The following is a 20,238-nucleotide window of genomic DNA, read 5'->3' on the forward strand; positions in this document are numbered from 1 at the left end:
CTTGCGTTCCAACAGTGCACGGGGAACAATGTTGGGAGAGTCACTGGTCTAGACTTTTCAAATATAATCTATCATCATGAATGCATCTTAGTCATAAATGCTTGCTTGCAAGAAATGGAAACCATCCTGTATTAATTTCTTAGAGCTGCTGCAACTAAGTAACACAAACCAGATGCCTTAAAACAAGAGAAATTTATTTTCTCACAGTTCTGGAGACCAGAAGTCTGAAATAAAGGTGACTTCAAGGGCCATGCTCCCCCTGAAAGCTCTACTGGGGAATCCTTCCTGGCCTCTCCTAGCTTCTGCTGGGCCCAGGCAGTAGAACTCCAATCTCTGCCTGCATCTCCACGTGGCTGTCTTCTCCCTGTGTGTCTCTCTGTATCTCTCCTCTTCTTTTAGGGACACTAGTATTAGTAATTAGATTTAGGATCCATCCTCATCCAGAATAACCTCTTAATTAATTGCATTTGCAAAGACCCTATTTGCAAGTAAGGTCACATTCTAAGGTTCTGAGTGAACATGAAAGATTGAACTATTCAATCCCTACATGACCCAAGCCAGCTCAAGTCAAAAGATGTTTTAAGGCTCAGGTATCACAGGACCCAAGGGAAAGCTGAAGTGTCAGGCTTCACAAAGTGCAGGAACCAGATAGATCCATGGCTTTGAGTGACAGAAGTTCATGCTCTTTAGTCTAGGTTCTACCATACACAAGCCACAGCTATGGTGGTAGCGTATTTCCCATAAAATACAGACGAGTGTAATAAAAGTCTGCTTCTTTTCTGTACGGTTCCCACCTGCCTCAGTTTCATGAAGTCTTATTTCAGTTATGTGGGAAGGGGATGTGATTGGCCCAGCTTGGGCTTGATGCTCAGCTTTGATCCAATCAGGTCTCAGGGTGGTGGCGAGGTGTTGATGGTGGAGTCATGGTGGCTGTGGGCAGGAGCAGATTCTGTGAAAAGGAGCTTGGTCAGGACAGGCATTTTGATCCATGTGTCAGCCTTAAATGAGCCTCTGGAACAGTGCGTGGCACAAAGTAGATGCTCCCCAAATATGATTGATTGAATATTCTAAATTACAAATAATGGCCTGATCTTCCTTGGTTCTTCCAAGTCCTCCTTTTCCATCTCAGCACTTCGCATTTTGGTCTTGTCCTCATAAAGCTATCTCTCTTGAACAAACTCCTCTTTTTCCCCATTCCATAGGCTCCTGCTGCCCTCTGCACACAGTCACACATGTTTTTCTCTACCATCCACGCTTAGGCCACTGTAGCATTTGGGTTATGGCAAGTATAACTTCATGATTTTTCTTTACTCTCTCAGATTCCAGTATGTACTCCAGTTCAACCAGCTATAACTACAGGAAACAATACAAATAATCTTGAGAAATAGTATTCCTACATTTTAAAAGCTTTTTTCACACAATCTTATTTCATCCTTTGCACAATCCTGTGTAGTAGGTATCATTCCTATTTTCAGATGGGGATTTGGAGGCTCAGAGAGGTCAAAGAAAAATTGTGCAGACAGCCCTGGCTGTTTTGGCTCGGTGGATAGAGTGTCGGCCTGGGGACTGAGGGGTCCCAGGTTTGATTCCGGTCAAGGGCATGTATCTTGGTTGCGGGCACATCCCCAGTGGGGGGTGTGCAGGAGGCAGCTGATCGATGTTTCTCTCTCATTGATGTTTCTAACTCTCTATATCTCTTTCCCTTCCTCTCTGTAAAAAAAATCAATAAAATATATCTTAAAAAAACTGTGCAGACAAAAGCTGGTAGGTAGGAGAGCTGGGACTTGAACTCAGAGGATAGCACTCATTTCATGATTGCATTGCATTGATCTGATAGCTCTGAGAAGGTAGGAAAAAAGAGAAATGTTAGCATAACTCCACCTTTATAAATGTTTCTTAATGGGAAGAACCACATCTCATCAACAATGTGACATTTACACTTGAAATGTAGACAAGTCTGGTAGAGGTAGCCTCCTTCCAGCTCACAGGTGTGTCTGTTGAAAAATTGCAGGATAAGCTTTAACCCAACATTCCAAATAATCTCTTGTCCAGCAGTCAAGGTCTTTGGTAGTTTTTCTCTCTTCCATCATTTGTCTTTATTACCTCAGAATACCTCTGTCTGTGTATCTCTGGACATGTTCATTCTTACCTCTGTAGAATGCCTTTCCCATTCTTCCAGGCCCCAAGCTCTTCTATTGGTTACCTTCTGTCTGCCTACTTCTCCAATCTCACCTCTGGATATAAGAATCCTTCATTTTTGCTTGTCTGGCCTTCACATTGCAGTCATTCATGCTAGTCAACTTGCCTGTTGACTCTCTTCCTCTAGGAACCTTTCCTGATAGAGCCTTCATGAGATGTTCACTTTCCCCTAGAGAATTATTGCCTATTCTACTCACATTATCTGTAGTCAACTACGTTTCTGAGTTGTCTTTTTATGTAAGCATCTTGCACTCCAAAAAGAGTGTAGGTACCTTGAGAGTAAGGGTCCTGCCTCACACTTTGTAGTTCTTGAATAGAATACCCCAAGCGGCAAGTTCTGTAACAGTAGCAAAGGAAAACTAGCCAGATTATGAAGAGCCTTGTACAACCATTTTACTCCATATATGGGAAAGGGTTAAAAGGCTCTGTGAACCTGCTGCTACCAACTCCTTGATATTCTCTGGAACCCTTTCATCCATGGAAGGAACATAAAGGGGCTTTACTGCAAACTGGGCAGCGCTGTCTTAAGGGACAGGTTAACATCTACTAGTAAGTGACAAGAACTTTCACATCGGAGGAAATTCAAGTAGTGAATAAATACGTGGGAAAATGTGCCACCTAACTAGTAATTAAAGAAACACAAATTCAAACAAGGAGGGACTTAGTAATCAGGAAGACAAAGTAAAAAAAAACCATTTAAGATGTTAAGCAGGCACCTTGGAGAATCAGAAGGCCAAACTGCAAGGTAAGGGTTTGATAGGCAAGTGGGGGATTCTGTGTGCTGAGGATTAGGAACGGCAAGCGCAGGGGGCACAGTCACCACACCAGGGGACAGATGGGTCATGGGGTTCAGGGAGGACCAAGTTCATCTTAGCCCAAGGGTGGAGTTACTAAGCGCTTGGGCGTCTCTAGGCAACCGATAAACCTTCCCTCTCCAGAGTCAACTCTTTTGTAATTGGCTCACGAATCCACCAATGGGCGCACAGGAGGCGCTTCCCGCCACCTCTGGCGCCCGCTTTTAAACAGCCTTACTTTTGCAACTGCAGACGGACGTCTCAACCAACCTTGAGCAAGGCGGAGACTTTCGCCTCCACGCCCCGCCCACCCCGGCATGGCCCCGCCCACCAGGAGAGCCTCTAGTGGGCGATTGAAGGAGGCAGCTGTTCCTCAATAACGTCAGGACTCCGGGTTCGGTTGTGACTAGGAAGGAACTAGCAGATTGGAGCCTGGGTCTGGGGGTTTGCTAGAAGCTGGACTTCAGCTGGGGCTAGAGTTTCCCCGCGGTGACAGCATCCGCAGCCTCCGGTGAGTTCCGCTTCGCCTCCGGGCTTGGGGGTGCAGTCAGAGGAGGTGCGGGATCCTCCGGATTCTGGCTGAGGCTTCCGGGAGGGCTGACCCGCCCCCTCCCCAAATCCCGCGGAGGTGCACGGCCCTGCGGGAGCTCAGCCTTTGACTTTGAAGTGTCATTCTGCTTAGCTGTGAACTCCGGGAGGCCCTCTTCTCTTCCAGGCTGCTGGGGTCACCCTGAGACCCTCCCCTGGGGACCCCCGCGTGGTCGCCCTGGCGCCCGCCTGGCTCACAGTGGGTGCTCTGTACACGTGTGTTGACCGAGTGCATGTGTCGCTGGCAGGCAAAGCCCGCCATCCCAGGCATCCTGGGCTCGGTGCAGCTTCGGTCTCGCGGAACCTGCTTGTTGTGCCATAGCTGACGCCAGGCGGAGTTCCTGGGTAAGGCCCTGATTAATTCATTCGTTCAGCCCGTGGGTGCTTGCTTACTCGCTGCATCCTCTGGGATCCCGGACTTGATTTGTCTAAGCTGCTGTCATTAGCACTGATCACAGATGATCGTCATCCTTTGTTTATATGTTTATTTTCTTCCACCAAGTCCTGCTAAGCTTTGCAATCTCGAACAGTGCTTGGTAAATGGTTGAATGAATGCATAGACCTCCTAAGCCTGATATTGCAAGTCTAAAACAGGCTAGTGTGCTCCGGCTCTTTCCATTCTAGAAGAGAAGCAGGCATGTCAGCAAATCAATAGGATTTACTAACTCTCAGAGCTCTTCTAAACCCCTTTTGTGGCACCTAACGTTTTCTACCTGATAGTTATGAACTTATAGTGTGGTTTAAGTTGCATTTCGTGGTATCCTTTCACCAGATGTGACAATATATATGCACTTCTAGATATGTGAATGCATTCAACTAATTGCCTTGGAATTTTCTTATGGCTGGAATTGAAATCATAAGAAAAGCATAAGAAATATCGACCAAAAGTGGAAAAAGAGTGATTAATTCCATGGGGGAACCGGGTAGGGAGGGCATTTTGAAGGAGGTGGCATTTTTATCTCAGAAGGGGTTGTGTTATTTATTAGTAAAAGTTTCCCACAGGCTAAACGTTGACCTTTTCTCAAATATTCTGAATGCTCTCTGTTCCTTTAACCTCTTTTGTAGCTGGCCGACTCTTATTCAGCGTTAATGTCATCATAATAATAATAACTAAAGTGTATTGGTTGCTACACAGTGCTAAGCACTTTATATGCATTATCTGGTGAAGCCAATCGTGGAGGTGGGTACTACTTTTGTCCGCATTTTACTAATTAAGAAATGGAAACTCTTTGCTCAAAGTTGGACAGCTTGTAAGTAGAAGAGCCAGATTTGAGCCCGGGTTGTCTGAGAGCCCTCATTCTTAACCACTTCCAGCCATATTGTGTCCTTGAACATCTATTTCTTATTAGAAGTCTTTTTGTAAAACTTCCCTCAGCCTTTTTTCCTTTTCAAAGTTATTATTTGCTGTTACTTTTCTCTGTTATAAAATTTATGACAATGTATCACTGTAACAATTAATTAATATCATTGTTTCCCTAAGGAACTGTTAGCTTCTCACATCTGGTACTATGTCTTGGATATATCTAGGATATAACCTGGCACCCAGTAGGTGTTCAGTAAAGTTTTATTGAAATAATGGATCCATATGGGGTAACATGAATGCATTATATTCATTCAACCAGTATTCGTTGTGTGCCTACCATGTCCAAAGGGTAGGGTAGATAACATTTAATTTCTACCTTCAGAATGCTTGTAGATTCTTAAATGAGGTAAAAACAAAATGTTTTAGTTTAGCTTAACGTTTTGTCTAACTAAACACCCATTGGTCTTCCTTCTCATTGTAAGGAGAGCAAAGACAACATAACCAGGGACAACAAAATGAGTACTGAGGGTACGAAAGGGCACACCGTAGTCTTGTTAATAGGTTCAGAAAAGCTATCTGTCTGGAAGAAAGTATTAACTAGCTTGCTATTAAAAAAGCATACTGGACACATTCTGCCTCTTGATTTTTAAATGATCAGGCAATAAATATAGAAATATTTAATTTTTATTAGTGGCATAGTATTGCCAAATTTATTCAAGAGTACATTTACTAGCCCTGGCTGGTGTGGCGCAGTGGTAGAGTTTAGGCCCGAACACTGAAGGGTTTCAGGTTTGATTCCCAGTCAGGGGCATGTACCTGGGTTGCAGGTTCATTCCCTGCCCCCGGGAAGCAACCAATCGATGGATGTGTCTTTCTCACATAGATGTTTCTCTCTCTTTTAGTGGAAAAAATGTCCTTAGGTGAGGGTTAACAAACAAAAAAAAAAGATTGTCATGTCAGTTGCCTATTTTTAAATTATTTTGTTTTGTGTTTTTTCCCCCCTCATTTTCTGTGTGAGAACTGTATATTGGGACTTTGTCATGTATTTTGCAAATATTTTTTCTCATTATTACTATTATTTTATCTTTTGACATTTTTAGTGATGTATTTTCCCCTACATAATTTTTAACTTGTTAATGTTATCTTTAGCTATATACAAAACTTTTTGTGTGATTAATTTCTGTCAAGTTTTTCCTTTATGGCTTCTGGGTTTATTATCTTGCTAATTTTTCTTCTAAAGCAGGCTCTTTTATTGTTCTGAATATTATAGTAAAGTCCCTGATAGCAATGATAATTAGTAGAGGTTAATAAGTTGAAGAAAAACATTGGCTTTTATTTTAAATTTTAAGTAAAATACTAATGATCGTTTTAGTCTTTTTTTCTGAACCACAGTAAATTTATCAGATTCCCCTTTATGCTTATAATAGTTCTACGGTAGTCTGCACTTTTTAGAAGGAAAACTTGTTTGTATCATTTCCTCTGCAATGGAGAGAGATTTTGGCCTTTTCAGATATTTTCAAATTTCTTCTTTAGTGAGATGGTTTGAATTTAAAATGTAATTTAAAAAAAGATGTGCTTTGATCTTTTACATTATCTTCACTTAGAAATGAAAGTAACATTTTTATTTTCAAATGGCTGGGTAGGTCAGTTGACTAGAGTGATGTCCCCATAGGCCAAGGCTACGGAGTTTGAATGCCTGGCAAGGCACATCCGAGAAGCAACAAATGAATGCATAAATGAGTGGAACAAGAAATTGATGTTTTTCTCTCTTTCTTATTCTTTCTTTCTTTCTCTTCCCTCTCCCCCTTCCTCTCTCTCTAAATTCAATAAATAACAACAACAATAAAAAAATGAAAATACCTTATAGAATTCATTATTCCCTATCTGAGAAAAAAGTAGGCTCTTATAAATCTTTTTTTTTCAATGTTCAACACATTACTGGCATGTTGGTGAAAGAACACCTCCCCTTCTTTTACCTAATAAAGAAGAAATTAACCCAAGTCCCACCTCCTGGCTTTAATGGTAAAATTCAGGAAGAGGTGAGTAAGAATCAAAAGCAGGAAAGATTATTTATGCCTGGAGACTTTCGGGAAGTCTTTAAGGTCTAGCTTAATCTCAGTTCTTTTACGGAGCCGGGATTTAAACGCCTAGTATTTTCTTTATCTATAGATTTGTAGACTTGATGTTTACACGCAGTAGTGAAAGAAGCCGCGGACCCGAGCCTGTATGTCTTCCCCTCGCCATTTCAGCTCTACTATAGACTTGTAGCTCAGGGGTGGGCAATGCCTGGCCCACGGCCGTATAGGACCCGTGAAATCATTTGGTCTGGCAAAGCGTTAGGGGTGAGCTAATGAAATGTTTGACCAACTAGCAGACTAGTTTTTAAGTTGATGATTTTGGATGGCCTGCAAGTGATGTTACAAATATCCAAATGGCGCTTGACAGAAAAAAGGTTCCCCACCTCTGTTGTAGCTGCTGGGGGGAGACAGGGTTAGACTCCCCAAGCATAGATATTTTCCCTCTCAGTGAAAGAGAACACATGTCCCCTCCTCCTTTTAGCCCTGGCACAGGAGCAGCAAGGAGCGGGGCAGGCCTAGGAAGCAGGCTTGGCAGGTTTACAGCTGATGCAAGGAGTTTGAGTCTATAGAGTCGAAAGTGATGGGCAGGGTGTAGGGATCCAGGAGGGAGGGATAAATACGGTGGACAGCAAATTAGAGTTTGGCCAGGAAACCTAATTCAGACCTTGAAAAACAAAAACTGGACAACTGGGGATTTCAGCATTGAAAATCATGTTTGTGTTGACCTGTAATCCCATGTTTCTCCTACTTTCAAGTGCACATTTTAACATCCACAAAGTCAGGCTGCCTTTTAAAATTAATGATGTGCCATAATTTAATTGGCCACATCTTTTTCTTGGTGGTACAGATGGAACTGTGTCATCCCATCCAGGGAGCCTCAGATCTGATGAAGTGGAATATCTTTTCCTATGGAGCTGTTGGCTTATATGAAAGTTTGTGATCATAGTTCTCAACTGTTCACGCGAAGGAGTTGAGTTCTGTATGGCAAAATGCTTTTGGATGGCTGGGTCCATGTTTCTTATTTCACTTCCAGCTTAATGACATTTCAGAGCCTGAACAGTGTAGCGAATGAGCTGTGGCTCAGGCTCACTTCAAAGTGCCTTTCACCAGCACACGGAAGGGCCTGGCACACGGAAGGGCCCGCGTGGAGGGCCGGAGCGGGGGTAATTGATGGCGCCCGCCTACCTTTCTGTCAGGATTGTTCAGAGCTTTGAAAATCCGGGTCGTTTCTGTGTAGCGTCAGGATCCCAAAGCGTAATTCAAATCATCGGCAGCTTTTTTAGTGTAAGTACTTGAAAACCCATTTCCTGCTGCTGCTTCTGCCACAGCCGTTACCATTCTCCAGGGAGCCCTGGCTGTTGCCTTTGGAATGGGAACTCCACAGTGGTACCACTTCATAGGCTCCACTTCTGTTTTTCTGGAGTATTTTTCCCCCCTGGAACCTGATTTTATCAGGTTTAAGAACAGGACATTAACCACTTACAGTTTAGTTGTGTGCAGTATGGAGTCCACCAGATTGAAAATGATTTTTGGGTTCCAATGATTTCCTTAGGATTTAATGGCTCACTTTTTAAAAAAATATATTTTATTGATTCTTTACAGAGAGGAAGGGAGAGGGACAGAGTTAGAAACATCGATGAGAGAGAAACATCGATCAGCTGCCTCCTGCACACCCCACACCGGGGATGTGCCGCAACCAAGGTACATGCCCTTGACTGGAATCGAACCTGGGACCTTTCAGTCCGCAGGCCGACGCTCTATCCACTGAGCCAAACCGGTCAGGGCAATGGCTCACTTTTTGTAAAGCATGAACTTTGGATTTGTGGCATTCAAAGGAGGAAGCCAATTGCTGGGGGTACTACCTGTGCCACACCGAATATGTCTAATTAGAAAATTGGAGCATGTTCTTAAGATTTTTTATGTTTAGGGACATTTCTAATTTATTATTATTTTATTTTTGTGTGTGTGAACAAATGTCTTACTTTTTTTAAAAAAAAAATCTTCATTGTTGAGAGTATTGCACATGTCCTCTTTCATCCCCATTGACCCCTTCTAGCCTGCACCCACCCCTCTGCCCCAGGCCTTCACCACACTATTCTCTGTGTCCATGGGTTATGAAGTCTTATTGTTTTAAGTTATATTTTTCAAAACACTGGGAAGGTCTAGTCATCAGTTTATTACATTTTTGCATTTTTTTCCCTGCGAATTGCTATCATACCGCTGTTTTCTGTGAATCACACTTGATTTGTAAGAACTCCCTTTATATTTGGAATACTAACCATTTGTCACGTATGAGTCTTCTTTGTGTGCAGCATCTTCTGTATAGTTCGGTCTGGCGAGAGTTTTGGGACATTCAGAAACCAGACGTCTTTCTCGTCCTACAGGAGGACCATGTCACTAGACTTTGGCAGTGTGGCACTGCAGACACAAAACGAAGATGAAGAATACGACAACGAAGATTATGAAAGGGAGAAAGAGGTGAGTTGCTCAGAAAAAAAGACTCCAAACCCAATCTTGAACAATTTTATTTCCTCATCAAAATTATGTCCTTTTGTGTTATTTTGAAGGAGTTTATAATCCCCCATGAAACTTGATCAGTTCTTGGACTTCTAAGAGGTAGATGAGTGGAATGCTTCCTTTTTTGAGACGAGAATAGAACACAACCTTGAATGATGCCACCAGATAATGGCTAGATTCTCTGCGCTGTTTCATTTAGGACAGCGGTTCTCAACCTGTGGGTCGTGACCCCTTTGGGGGTCGAACGACCCTTTCACAGGGGTCGCCTAAGACCATTGGAAAACACATATATAATTACATATTGTTTTTGTGATTAATCACTGTGCTTTAATTATGTTCAATTTGTAACAATGAAATTGGGGGTCACCACAACATGAGGAACTGTATTAAAGGGTCGCGGTATTAGGAAGGTTGAGAACCACTGATTTAGGAGGTAGTGGCTGGTTTTGGAGGCAGAGGCCTAGAATCTAGCTGCTTGGAACATTGCGTTGACCAAGTGTGGCAAGGTTCTTAGCTTGCTTCTTAGTGGAGGCAGACCATATACAGTGGGGCCTTGACTTACGAGTGAGAAGGAGCAGCCTTGCAGAAGCCTGAGGAAGAATATTCCAGGCCAAGACATCAATGAGTGTAAAGCCCAGAAGTCAGAAAGAGACCCTGTGTGTCCACCGAATAGCTGTTGAGATTGTGTGAGCAAGGGCTGAGTGGTGGAGATGGGGCAAAGACGTGGGCTGGGCCAGATCTCAGTATGTCATGGTGAGACGTTTGTAGTTTATTCTAGGAGCAATGGGAGGCCAGTGGAGAATTTTAAGCAAGGAAGTGATATCTGACCATATTTTTGAACGATCTATGTAAATGCTGTGTGGTGAATAGACTAAAGGAGAAAAGGAGTATGTGGAGGAGATTTTATATATAGTGTTTAATAGAATTCTTGGCACGTAGTAAATGGTGGCAATAGTAATAGTAGCAGTTGGTGCAAGTCAGTTTACTTGTTAGAATTGTTTTTAGTTTGAGTCAGATTTCTTGACTGACTGTGATAGCAGGTTTCTTTTGCATTGAGTCTATGCTTGATATGACACTTCTCTAAGTGGCCCATTCGTGTTGACAGGAAGCAAGGAATAGGGTCAGTTGCCCTTGGGGTTGGCAGTACAGTTAGGGCAGAGATACAAAACTGCCAGCTCAGTGGGTCTTGTCCATAGACATGTATTATTTGGTTGCACGGTATTTTTAAAACATTGAATCTATATTTCAAGATTGGAAATTTTCATATAACAGTTCAGATTTTCTGGTTTGTCTTGAGACGTCCTAAGCCTTGGCCACATGCGGCCTGTGTCTGCACCATGCGCAGGTGGGCGGAGCTGAACGGTCTCCCTGCTGGCCGCGGTCTCCACCCCTCACACAGACCTGGGTGCCGCTCTTGGACCTGCCAGCTTCGCTCTTGTAAATCCTCCGCCAGGTCTCTGAGGGACTAGGCTTTGTGACCCTGGTCAGGGTGTTTGGATTTTGACAGGGTCCTTCACAGCAGTGTGGCAAGGACAGGGATGAGGATTTGCTGTTGCTTTGTGAACTCACAGCATGAGGTTTTCATGACCCCAATGGCTTTGCATAGTTTGCTGGGATTTAGCTGCTGGGATTCTTGAGAGGATCGTTTAAGTAATTACTATAGTCGACTTTAGAGAAGAGGAAAAAAATGAACTGACAGGTGATTTTTCATTGGAAAAGATAGTAGTAGAGAGATGGATAGGGGATTGGAGAGAACTTACTGCCAAGTGTATTGTGTGGTGAAAGTTTTAAAGGGGTATGAGTTAAGGAATCAATTAGTTCTAGATAATAGACAAAAATAGCCATTAGGATAACTTTTTTTTTTTTTTTAAAAATATGTCTTTATTGATTTTAGAGAGAGGGAGGGAGAGGGAGAAAGAGAAACATTGATGGGCTGCCTCCTGCATGCCCCCTACTGGGGATGGGGCCCTCAATCAGGGCATGTGCCCTGACTGGGAATCTGACCGTGACCTCTTGGTGCATGGGACGATGCCAACCAACTGAGCCACACCTGCTAGGGCGGAACCATTTCGTGACAGATTATGTGCTGGGGTAGGGACTTTCCAGAGGCAAAGAAGCTCTTTCGAGGTAAAGTATCTGAGAATGAGTATTTCTAGCAGAGTGGAAGAAAATAACATACAGATTATGTGACTCTGGTATGATGATTATGCTCCGTGTTAATAAAAAGTGTTTCATGTTAATAAAAAGTGGTATTACCTTTTTTTAAAAAATTGCTTCAAGGTAAGACATACAATGGATAAGGTTTCCATTGTATAGAGATTTTAAGATTTTCAGCAACAAAATTCAGAATTATTCATAAAAATCCAGCTGTATGTATATTTTGTCACAGCTAGTTAAAAGGAGAAGTTGACTGACCAGACCTAAGTTGCTTGCATACCTAAAAGCCTTTTCAAATCTCCTCACTCCCTGACCCTGTGGTAGTAGAACAGTTAGATGTTAGCTGTGGTCTTTTCTTGCCTGCCTGGTGGGTAGTTGTGGGATTGCTGGCTGGGTTATGAGTGTTAGCAGCGGGCTAATGCAAATGGCTTTCTCTACCTAGTGAATCCCTTTGTATTCAGTTCACTTACGTGGGAGGAATGCCTGTGTCGGCGAGGATGTGCTGTAGGGCTGGCCAAGCAGGCCATGTCTGACTCAGAGGCCACCTTGCTAAGGCTTTTGAGATCCTCTCTTGGCGGAATAATCCTGGTTTTGGTCAGTTGCTAATACAAGATGCTTTACCAAGTTGAGTTTTAATTTTGGAGCTTTGGGGTCAGTTGGGATTTTGTCCACACTTTCCCATAAGTCCCTAAATAAACCAGAGTCAAATTCCATCCTCCGTGCCCTTCTAATTAGCAGCTCTATGATCATTGTCTTGACTTTTCCATTTCTTTTTTTTAAAAATATATTTTATTGATTTTTTACAGAGAGGAAGAGAGAGGGATAGAGAGTTAGAAACATCGATGAGAGAGAAACATCGATCAGCTGCCTCCTGCATGCCTCCTGCTGGGGATGTGCTCGCAACCCAGGTACACGCCCTTGACTGGAATCGAACCCGGGACCCTTCAGTCCGCAGGCCGACGTTCTATCCGCTGAGCCAAACCGGTCAGGGCAGCCTTTTCCATTTCTATTCCCTCCATTGTTTGCTTTGAAGAGCAAATGGAGAAAATGCATTTAATCTTCAGAAAAACAAAGGATTTAGTAAAGTGATTTAATATTCAGAGAACACTTAGACCAGTGGAGTCTCAAGTCACAGCCCACCATGAATAGACCCATTTTATTTTTTTTAAGATCCAAGAATTTTGCAGAAAATAGGCAGTACTATCATTTCTAAATCGTTACATTCTAACTGGTATATTGGTAAACGCTTGGCTACTGTGGGCCAAGGCATAGCAGATAAGTGCATAACCCACAGCCTCACCCAGTGTTTCACCTGGAACTCCATCTCCTAGGTAGTAAACAGAACAGATTAGGGTGCAGGTGAGTGAGGGCGATGATACCATGGAGACATGGTGTTATGCCAGTCAATAGTCATATCACTCACATTCCTTACAACTTATTGGAGCTCATTGCTTTCTTGCTGTACCATTTGAGAACTACTGATATAGTTCTCTTTCTTGCTACTAAGTAGACCTCATCCAAAACATTTTAGATGAAATTTTACTGGAAAAGCTGGCCCAGAGAAGAGGAATTGAAAAGTTCTTTCATTAACTCATTCTTTTTTTTTTTTTTTAAATATGTTTTTATTGATTTCTGAGAGGAAGAGAGAGGGAGAGATAGAAACATCAATGATGAGAGAGAATCATTGATTGGCTGCCTCCTGCACACCCCACACTGGGGATCGAGCCCGCAACCCAGGCATGTGCCTTTGACTGGAATCGAACCCGGTTCCCTTCAATCCCCAGGCCAACACTCTATCTGCTGAGCCAAACCAGCCCGGGCTATTAACTCATTCTTTTTTTTTTTTTTTTTTCCTTTGTGGCTTAAGAGAACAGAAATTTATTGCATCACAGTCCTATATCAAGGTATCAGAAGGGCCACCACCCTCGGAGACTCTGGGTAGAATTCTTTCTTCCTTGCATCTTCCTTCTCCTCTCCTGTGAATCTGTTGTAGGTTTTTTGCTGTGTGGTTACTGGAGCTTATATAAAACTTCATCTAGATATAAAAGTCCATTTTACACTGACTAGAACTTTGATTTTATACAATAACTTCCCTTTTATTCCCTCCCTTTTTCGTTTTTTTTTTCTTTTCTGGAAATACACAGACATTTTTAATGGAAGCAAAATGGGGCAACGGCGTCACAGCCAACAGGGATTGAACTCAGGCGAGGCAGGGCCAGTGCTGTGCCCGGGTCATGGAAGCCACAGCAGCCTGGAGGCACGGAGCGGGGGGTGGGGGGGGGGTGGGGGTGGGGGGCGGGGTGTCCTGGCCATGGGGGGCTGCGAGGAGCCCAGGCTGCCAGCTTCATCCCTGGGGAGGAGCAGAGGCTCTGGCCCAGCTGGTTCTGCGAAAACTTCAAGGGTGGGCACCTGGCGGCTCCGAGTGGCTCCTCAGCTTAATTACTTAATCACACCCGCGAGTAATCAATCAACCCACGAGTATTTAACCATAGCACTCTAGAGTGAGCCTGCGAGCTGGAGGTGGGCCGGGTGCGAGCTGGAGGTTGGGCCGGGTGCGTCATGTTCACAAGGCACACAATTAGGTAGATTGTCATTTTGGTTCTCCCCAAATGACAGTTTGCTAGTATACAGGTACTTTATGCAGTGTCACCACAAACAGCTCTGTGATCATTGCGTGATTCTTGATAATAAAATGATGTATGTGTGTACATATTTTGGAGCTGGTGGTTTGGGGCAGCAGTACTTAGTAATCTATGCTATCCAGATAATATTTGCTGATGCTGGTTCATTTAGTGATGAAATATTTGAAACCTGGAAATTGATCTTGAGTAGAAAGGCAGGTGGTTCAAATAGCAGATGGCAGACAGACCCTTGCACCTGGCAGTTCTGATTTGAGGCTCTTTCGGTTTTTCTATGGGTACTCCTCTAATAGGATAATAAAGCTCAGTTAAGCTTGGCATTGTGTATTTTAGAGGTAAGGTTTCCATGGTATAGCCTTTCTTCCACTTTATTTTTTTTTTTACTGCCTGATTTAATATAGTTATGGAAGCATTTTGATATTTTGTCCCCAGTAGAGGGAGTTGTAAAGCTACTATTTGTTTACCTTTAATATTATTTGACCTATTTAGTGGAAATTTCTTGTCATCACCCAAGAAAATCAAAGAAACAAATGGCTGAATATTCATATTTTTCTGATATATTTCTTTAGCAACTTTTTATACTTTATCTACATTGGGCCTTTGAATGTTTCCCATAACATACAGGTATTTTTCAAGGACTGTTGCAATGGGAACAAACACATTGGACTCCGGCAGCCTGAAGTTTGTATACCAACAGGTAGAAGTAAGTGTCTCCCAGGGATGATTAAATGTCCCGTGGAAGAAAATAGGTGTGGAAATGGAGAGGTTCAGGAAATGGAGTGAGCTCTGGGGCTATAATTCTCTCTTTTCGTGGGCCTGCCCCTGACCTCCTCTGGGCCTTGGTTGGCTGACCTGTAGGCGAGGTTTGGCCTGGAGGCGCTCCTGTGCTCCTTTCAGGCCTAAAGTTCTCTCTGTGTCGTCTGTAGTGCAGCCGGTCTTTGTCTCATGTTGCCATGTTTCTTTTTGCAGAGATGTGGCAACCTAGATAAAGTCTTCCCCACTAACATTATAAAATTTACTTTAACTCATGGAAGGGACTTTTTTTTTGTATCCTGCACAGAATGTAATTTGTCCACTAAAGTTTTAGCTGCCAAGTTATTTGGCTTATTATGAAGCCCATAGAGGGCCTTTTCAGAGAAGTTTTTAACTTGGCTCTTAGGTTAGAATGGAGATTCTGCTTAGTGCGTATCCATAAAAGTATCCTTCCTATCTAATAAAAGAGAAACATGGTAATTGGCGTACGACCGATACCCTTTTCATTGGCTAATCAGCGAGTTATGCAAATTAACTGTCAGCCAAGATGGCGGCCGGCAGCCAGGCAGCTTGAAACTACCATGAGGCTTGGTTGCCTCAGTGACGGAGGAAACCAACGTTCCCCGCCTGCCGCTGCCTCTGAGCTGGCAGTTTAAGAAACTCTGTAACAAATACGCCCAACTTCAGCCAGCAGATTCGCAACATTGTAAGCAAAGGCCAGAAACCTACTTTCAGCCGGAGGCCTAAGAGCTGGAGCCAAGCCTCAAGCTAAAGCTGGCCCAGAATTAAAAAAAAAAAAAAAAAAAAAAGGAAAAAAGGAGCGTTTGGGAGTTCAGTCACCCCCAGCCTGAAAACAGCCCTCAGCCCCTCACTCAGACTGGCCAGGCACCCCAGTGGGGACCCCCACCCTGATCCAGAACACCCTTCAGGGCAAACCAGCCGGCCCCACCCGTGCACCAGGCCTCTACCCTATATAGTAAAAGGGTAATATGCCTCCCAGAACCGGGATCAGCGGAGCCGTGAGGCCTCCCGGCACTGGAATCAGCGTGACAGGGGGCAGCACCCAAACCCCCTGATCGCCCTGCGGCTCTGTGTGTGACAGGGGGCGGGGACACAACCTCCCTATCCACCCTGCTCTGTGCCTGATAGGGGGGAGCTCCCCCCCCCCCCCACGGGCCCTGCTCTGTGTGTGACGGGGTAGAGCCATAACCTCCCCATCAGCCCTGCCCTGAGTGTGAGAGTGGCGGCGCCCCAACCCCCTGATCCGCCCTGCTCTGTGGGTGATAGAGGGCAGCACCCCAACCCCCTGATGGGCCCTGCTCTGTGCGTGACAGGGTACAGAGCCCCAACCCCCCTGATGGGCCCTGCTCTGTGTGTGACAGGGGGTTGCTCCACAACCTCCCCATCGACCCTGCCTTGAGTGTGACAGGGGGCGGCCCCCCAACTCCCCAATCAGCCCTGCTCTGAGCCCGACCAGGGGCTGCACCTAGGGATTGGGCCTGCCCTCTGCCACCCGGGAGCAGGCCTAAGCCAGCAGGTCGTTATCTCCCGAGGGGTCCCAGACTGCTAGAGGGCACAGGCCAGGCTGAGGGACCCCCCCTCCCCCCCCGAGTGCACAAATTTTTGTGCACCGGGCCTCTAGTATCTAATAAAAGAGAAACATGATAATTGGCGTACGACCGCTACCCTTCCCATTGGCTAATCAGCGAGATATGCAAATTAACTGTCAGCCAAGATGGCGGCTGGCAGCCAGGCAGCTTGAAACTAACATGAGGCTTCCTTGCTTCAGTGACGGAGGACTCCAACGTTCCCCACCTGCCGCTGCAGGCCTCTGAGCCTGCAGTTTCAAACATTGTAACAAATATAGACGCTAAACAAAACCCCAGAAACCAGCTTTCAGCCGGGTGGGATCTCAGACCTGGAGTTGATACAGAGTTTCAATTGTAGAACCGAAACAAACCAGATACCTGCTTTCAGCAGCTGAGGCCTCAGAGCTGGAGCCTCAGAGCTAAAGCTGGCTCAGAATAAAAACAAAAATAGAAAAAAAGGAGCAGTTGGGAGCTTCAGTCCCAGCCTGAAAACAGCCCTCAGCCCCTCACCCAGACTGGCCAGGCACCCCAGTGGGGACCCCCACCCTGAAGGGTGTGTGACCAGCTGCAAACAGCCATCATCCCCTCATCCAGGCTGGCCAGGCACCCCAGTGGGGACCCCCACCCTGATCCAGGACACCCTTCAGGGCAAACCAGCCAGCCCCCACCCATGCACCAGGCCTCTATCCTATATAGTAAAAGGGTAATATGCCTCCCAGCACCGGGATCAGCGGAGCCGCGAGGCCTCCCGGCACCGGGATCAGCATGACAGGGGGCAGCGCCCAAACCCCCTGATCGCCCTGTGGCTCTGTGTGTGACAGGGGGCGGGGCCACAACCTCCCTATCGGCCCTGCTCTGTTCCTGACAGGGAAAAGCGCCCCAACCCCCTGATCGGCCCTGCTCTGTGCCTGATAGGGGGGAGCTCCCCAACCCCCTGGTCACCCTGCAGCTCTGTGTGTGACAGGGTGTGGCGCCCCAACCCCCCCCACCCCCCAAGGGCCCTGCTCTGTGTGTGATGGGGTAGAGCCATAACCTCCCCATCTGCCCTGCCCTGAGTGTGACAGTGGCGGTGCCCCAACCCCCTGATTGGCCCTGCTCTGTGGGTGATAGAGGGCGGCGCCCCAACCCCCTGATCCGCCCTGCTCTTTGTGTGACAGGGGGCGGTGCTCCAACTCCCCTATCAGCCCTACTCTGTGAGTGACGGGGGAGCTCCTCAACCCCCTTATGGGCCCTGCTCTGTGCATGACAGGGGGGAGCTCCCCAACCCTCTGATGGGCCCTGCTCTGTGCGTGACAGGGGGGAGCACCCCAACCCCCTGATTGGCCCTGCTCTGTGCGTGACAGGGGGTGGCGCCACAACCTCCCCATCGACTCTGCCTTGAGTGTGACAGGGGGCGGTGCCCCAATCCCCCAATCGGCCCTACCCTGAGCATGACTGAGGGTGGCATCGCAACCTCCCAATCCGCCCTGCTCTGTGCATGACAGGGGGCGGTGCCCCAACCCCCCAAATCGGCCCTTCCCTGAGTGTGACTGAGGGTGGCATCGCAACCTCCCAATCCGCCCTGCTCTGTGCATGACGGGGTGGCGCCCCAACTCCCCAATCGGCCCTGCTCTGAGCCCAACCAGGGGCTGCACCTAGGGATTGGGCCTGCCCTCTGCCACCCGGGAGCAGGCCTAAGCCAGCAGGTCGTTATCTCCCAAGGGGTCCCAGACTGTGAGAGGGCACAGGCCGGGCTGAGGGAACCCCCCCCCCCTCGAGTGCACAAATTTTTGTGCACCGGGCCTCTAGTTATTAATAATTCATCTTCTAAATGATCAGAATCTTTACAGCCTACTGATGAGGTAACCTGTTCACAAGGCACACACGTGTTGGGAGTCCATTTGGTGCTTTGCTCTGGGGAGAAGATGTATTGTACAGTTTGTAAGCTGAGAAGTCCTGCTTTCATGAATATTGAGGATCAGAGGCTCTGAATACTGTCTGTTTAGTTAATTTAAGTTCTAAATCCTAACAAAAGGTTTATGTGTTCTCTGTTTTACATTCGCCCTACACATAGGCTTGTTGGGTGTTCTACATTGGGTGATTGTAAAGTTTTTTATTTTTATTTTCCTGAAGTTCTTTGAGTAAAATGCCCCCTTTTAAAGGAAGGACCAGTATGAAGTAGTAAAGGGAGAGAGGTGTATGGAATGGTTTAAAATGCACTTCTATAGAAGACTTCACAATAGCTAATTATTGCTTTTTCTAGGGAAGGTAACTCTTTAATTACTAAACTCAGCTGATTCACAGTAGTATCCCACTGAGCAGATGGCATTTGCAGCCAAAAAGCAATTTGACATATTTGGGGAAAGTAGAGTGGAATTAAAAATCTTGTCATTTATAAGGATTGTTATCTTTGCCCTTGAATCTATTTGGTAGTGGGTTGATCTTTAATGAGGAAACTTCATAGTTTCTAAAATTTTCAATTTGGTAACATGCATAAGTTGATCTGGTAATACTGTGTTTTATGGCACAAGGTTCCGTGACCAAAAGCAAAATCCATTTGACAGTGAATATGAGGAGAGCACACCTAAAAAAATGTTGTTTTTTTTCAGTTTTTTCAATTACAGTTGACTTTCACTATTTATTGGTTTCAGCTGTACAACTTAGTGGTTAGACATTTATATAACTTATGAAGTGATTCCTCCCCAATAAGTCTTAAACCCACCTGACAGCATATGTAAATATTGACTATACTCCACACGCTGTACTTTACATCCCCATGACTATTTTGTAACTGCCAAAAATTTGTACTTTAAAAAAAATTTTTTTATTGATTTCAGAGAGGAAGGGAGAGGAGGAGAGAGACAGAAACATCAATAATGAGAGAGAATCATTGATCGGCTGCCTCCTGCATGCCTCACACTGGGATCAAGCCCGAAACCCAGGCATGTGCCCTGACCAGGAATGGAACCATGACCTCCTGGTTCATAGGTCAACACTTAATCACTGAACTAAGCTGATTGGGCCAATTTGTACTTATTAATTCCTTTACCCTTTTCACCCAGTCCCCCAACCATTCTCCCCTCTGGCAGCCATCAGTCTGTTCTCTGTATCTGTAAGTTTGTTTTTGTTTTGTTTTCTTATTTTGTTCTTTATATTCCACATATAAGTGAAATCATATGGTATTTGTCTTTGTCTGACTTACTTCACGTAGCATAATACCCTCATGTTTTGGCAAATGGTAAGATTACATTATCTTTTATGGTTGAGTAATATTCCATTATATATATGTACCATGTCTTTATCCATTCATCCTTTGATTGGAGTATTTAATCCATTTGCATTTAAAGTAATTATTAATAGATATATAGTTATTGCCATTTTATTAATTGTTTTTTGATTGGTTTTATAGCTCTTGGCTCACTTCTTAATCTCTTGATCTTTTCTCTTATATGTTGATAACTTTCTGTAGTGTTGTTTTTGAATTCCTTTCTCTTTATTTCTTGTATATCTTTTGTAGATTTTTGGTTTGTAGTTACAATGTGCTGCATATATACCATACTATATGTATATAGCAGTCTATTTTAAGTTGATGTCTGCTCAAGTTCGAACACATTCTAAAATCACCACCATTTTTTTTCACTC

The 20,238-nt window shown here is 44.8% G+C and overlaps 1 protein-coding gene across 4 annotated transcripts in view; it reads left to right on the forward strand.

Annotated features, from left to right (window-relative positions):
- Positions 1 to 3,351: 3,351 nt before the first annotated feature.
- CEP152 (centrosomal protein 152) overlaps positions 3,352 to 20,238 on the forward strand; it is a 101,213-nt gene continuing 84,326 nt past the window's right edge. For 3 of the 4 annotated variants that reach the window (XM_059702132.1, XM_059702159.1, XM_059702149.1), the window contains exons 1-2: positions 3,352 to 3,504; positions 9,347 to 9,440. In XM_059702132.1, the coding sequence (XP_059558115.1) occupies positions 9,354 to 9,440 (87 nt within the window). In that variant the 5' untranslated portion in view covers positions 3,352 to 3,504; positions 9,347 to 9,353. Of the gene's footprint in view, positions 3,505 to 3,534; positions 3,927 to 9,346; positions 9,441 to 20,238 lie in introns of those variants that run through there. The other variant, XM_059702141.1, reaches the window with a different exon arrangement.

This window comes from Myotis daubentonii, chromosome 1, assembly GCF_963259705.1.
Source record: "Myotis daubentonii chromosome 1, mMyoDau2.1, whole genome shotgun sequence".
Classification (NCBI taxonomy): Eukaryota; Metazoa; Chordata; class Mammalia; order Chiroptera; family Vespertilionidae; genus Myotis; species Myotis daubentonii.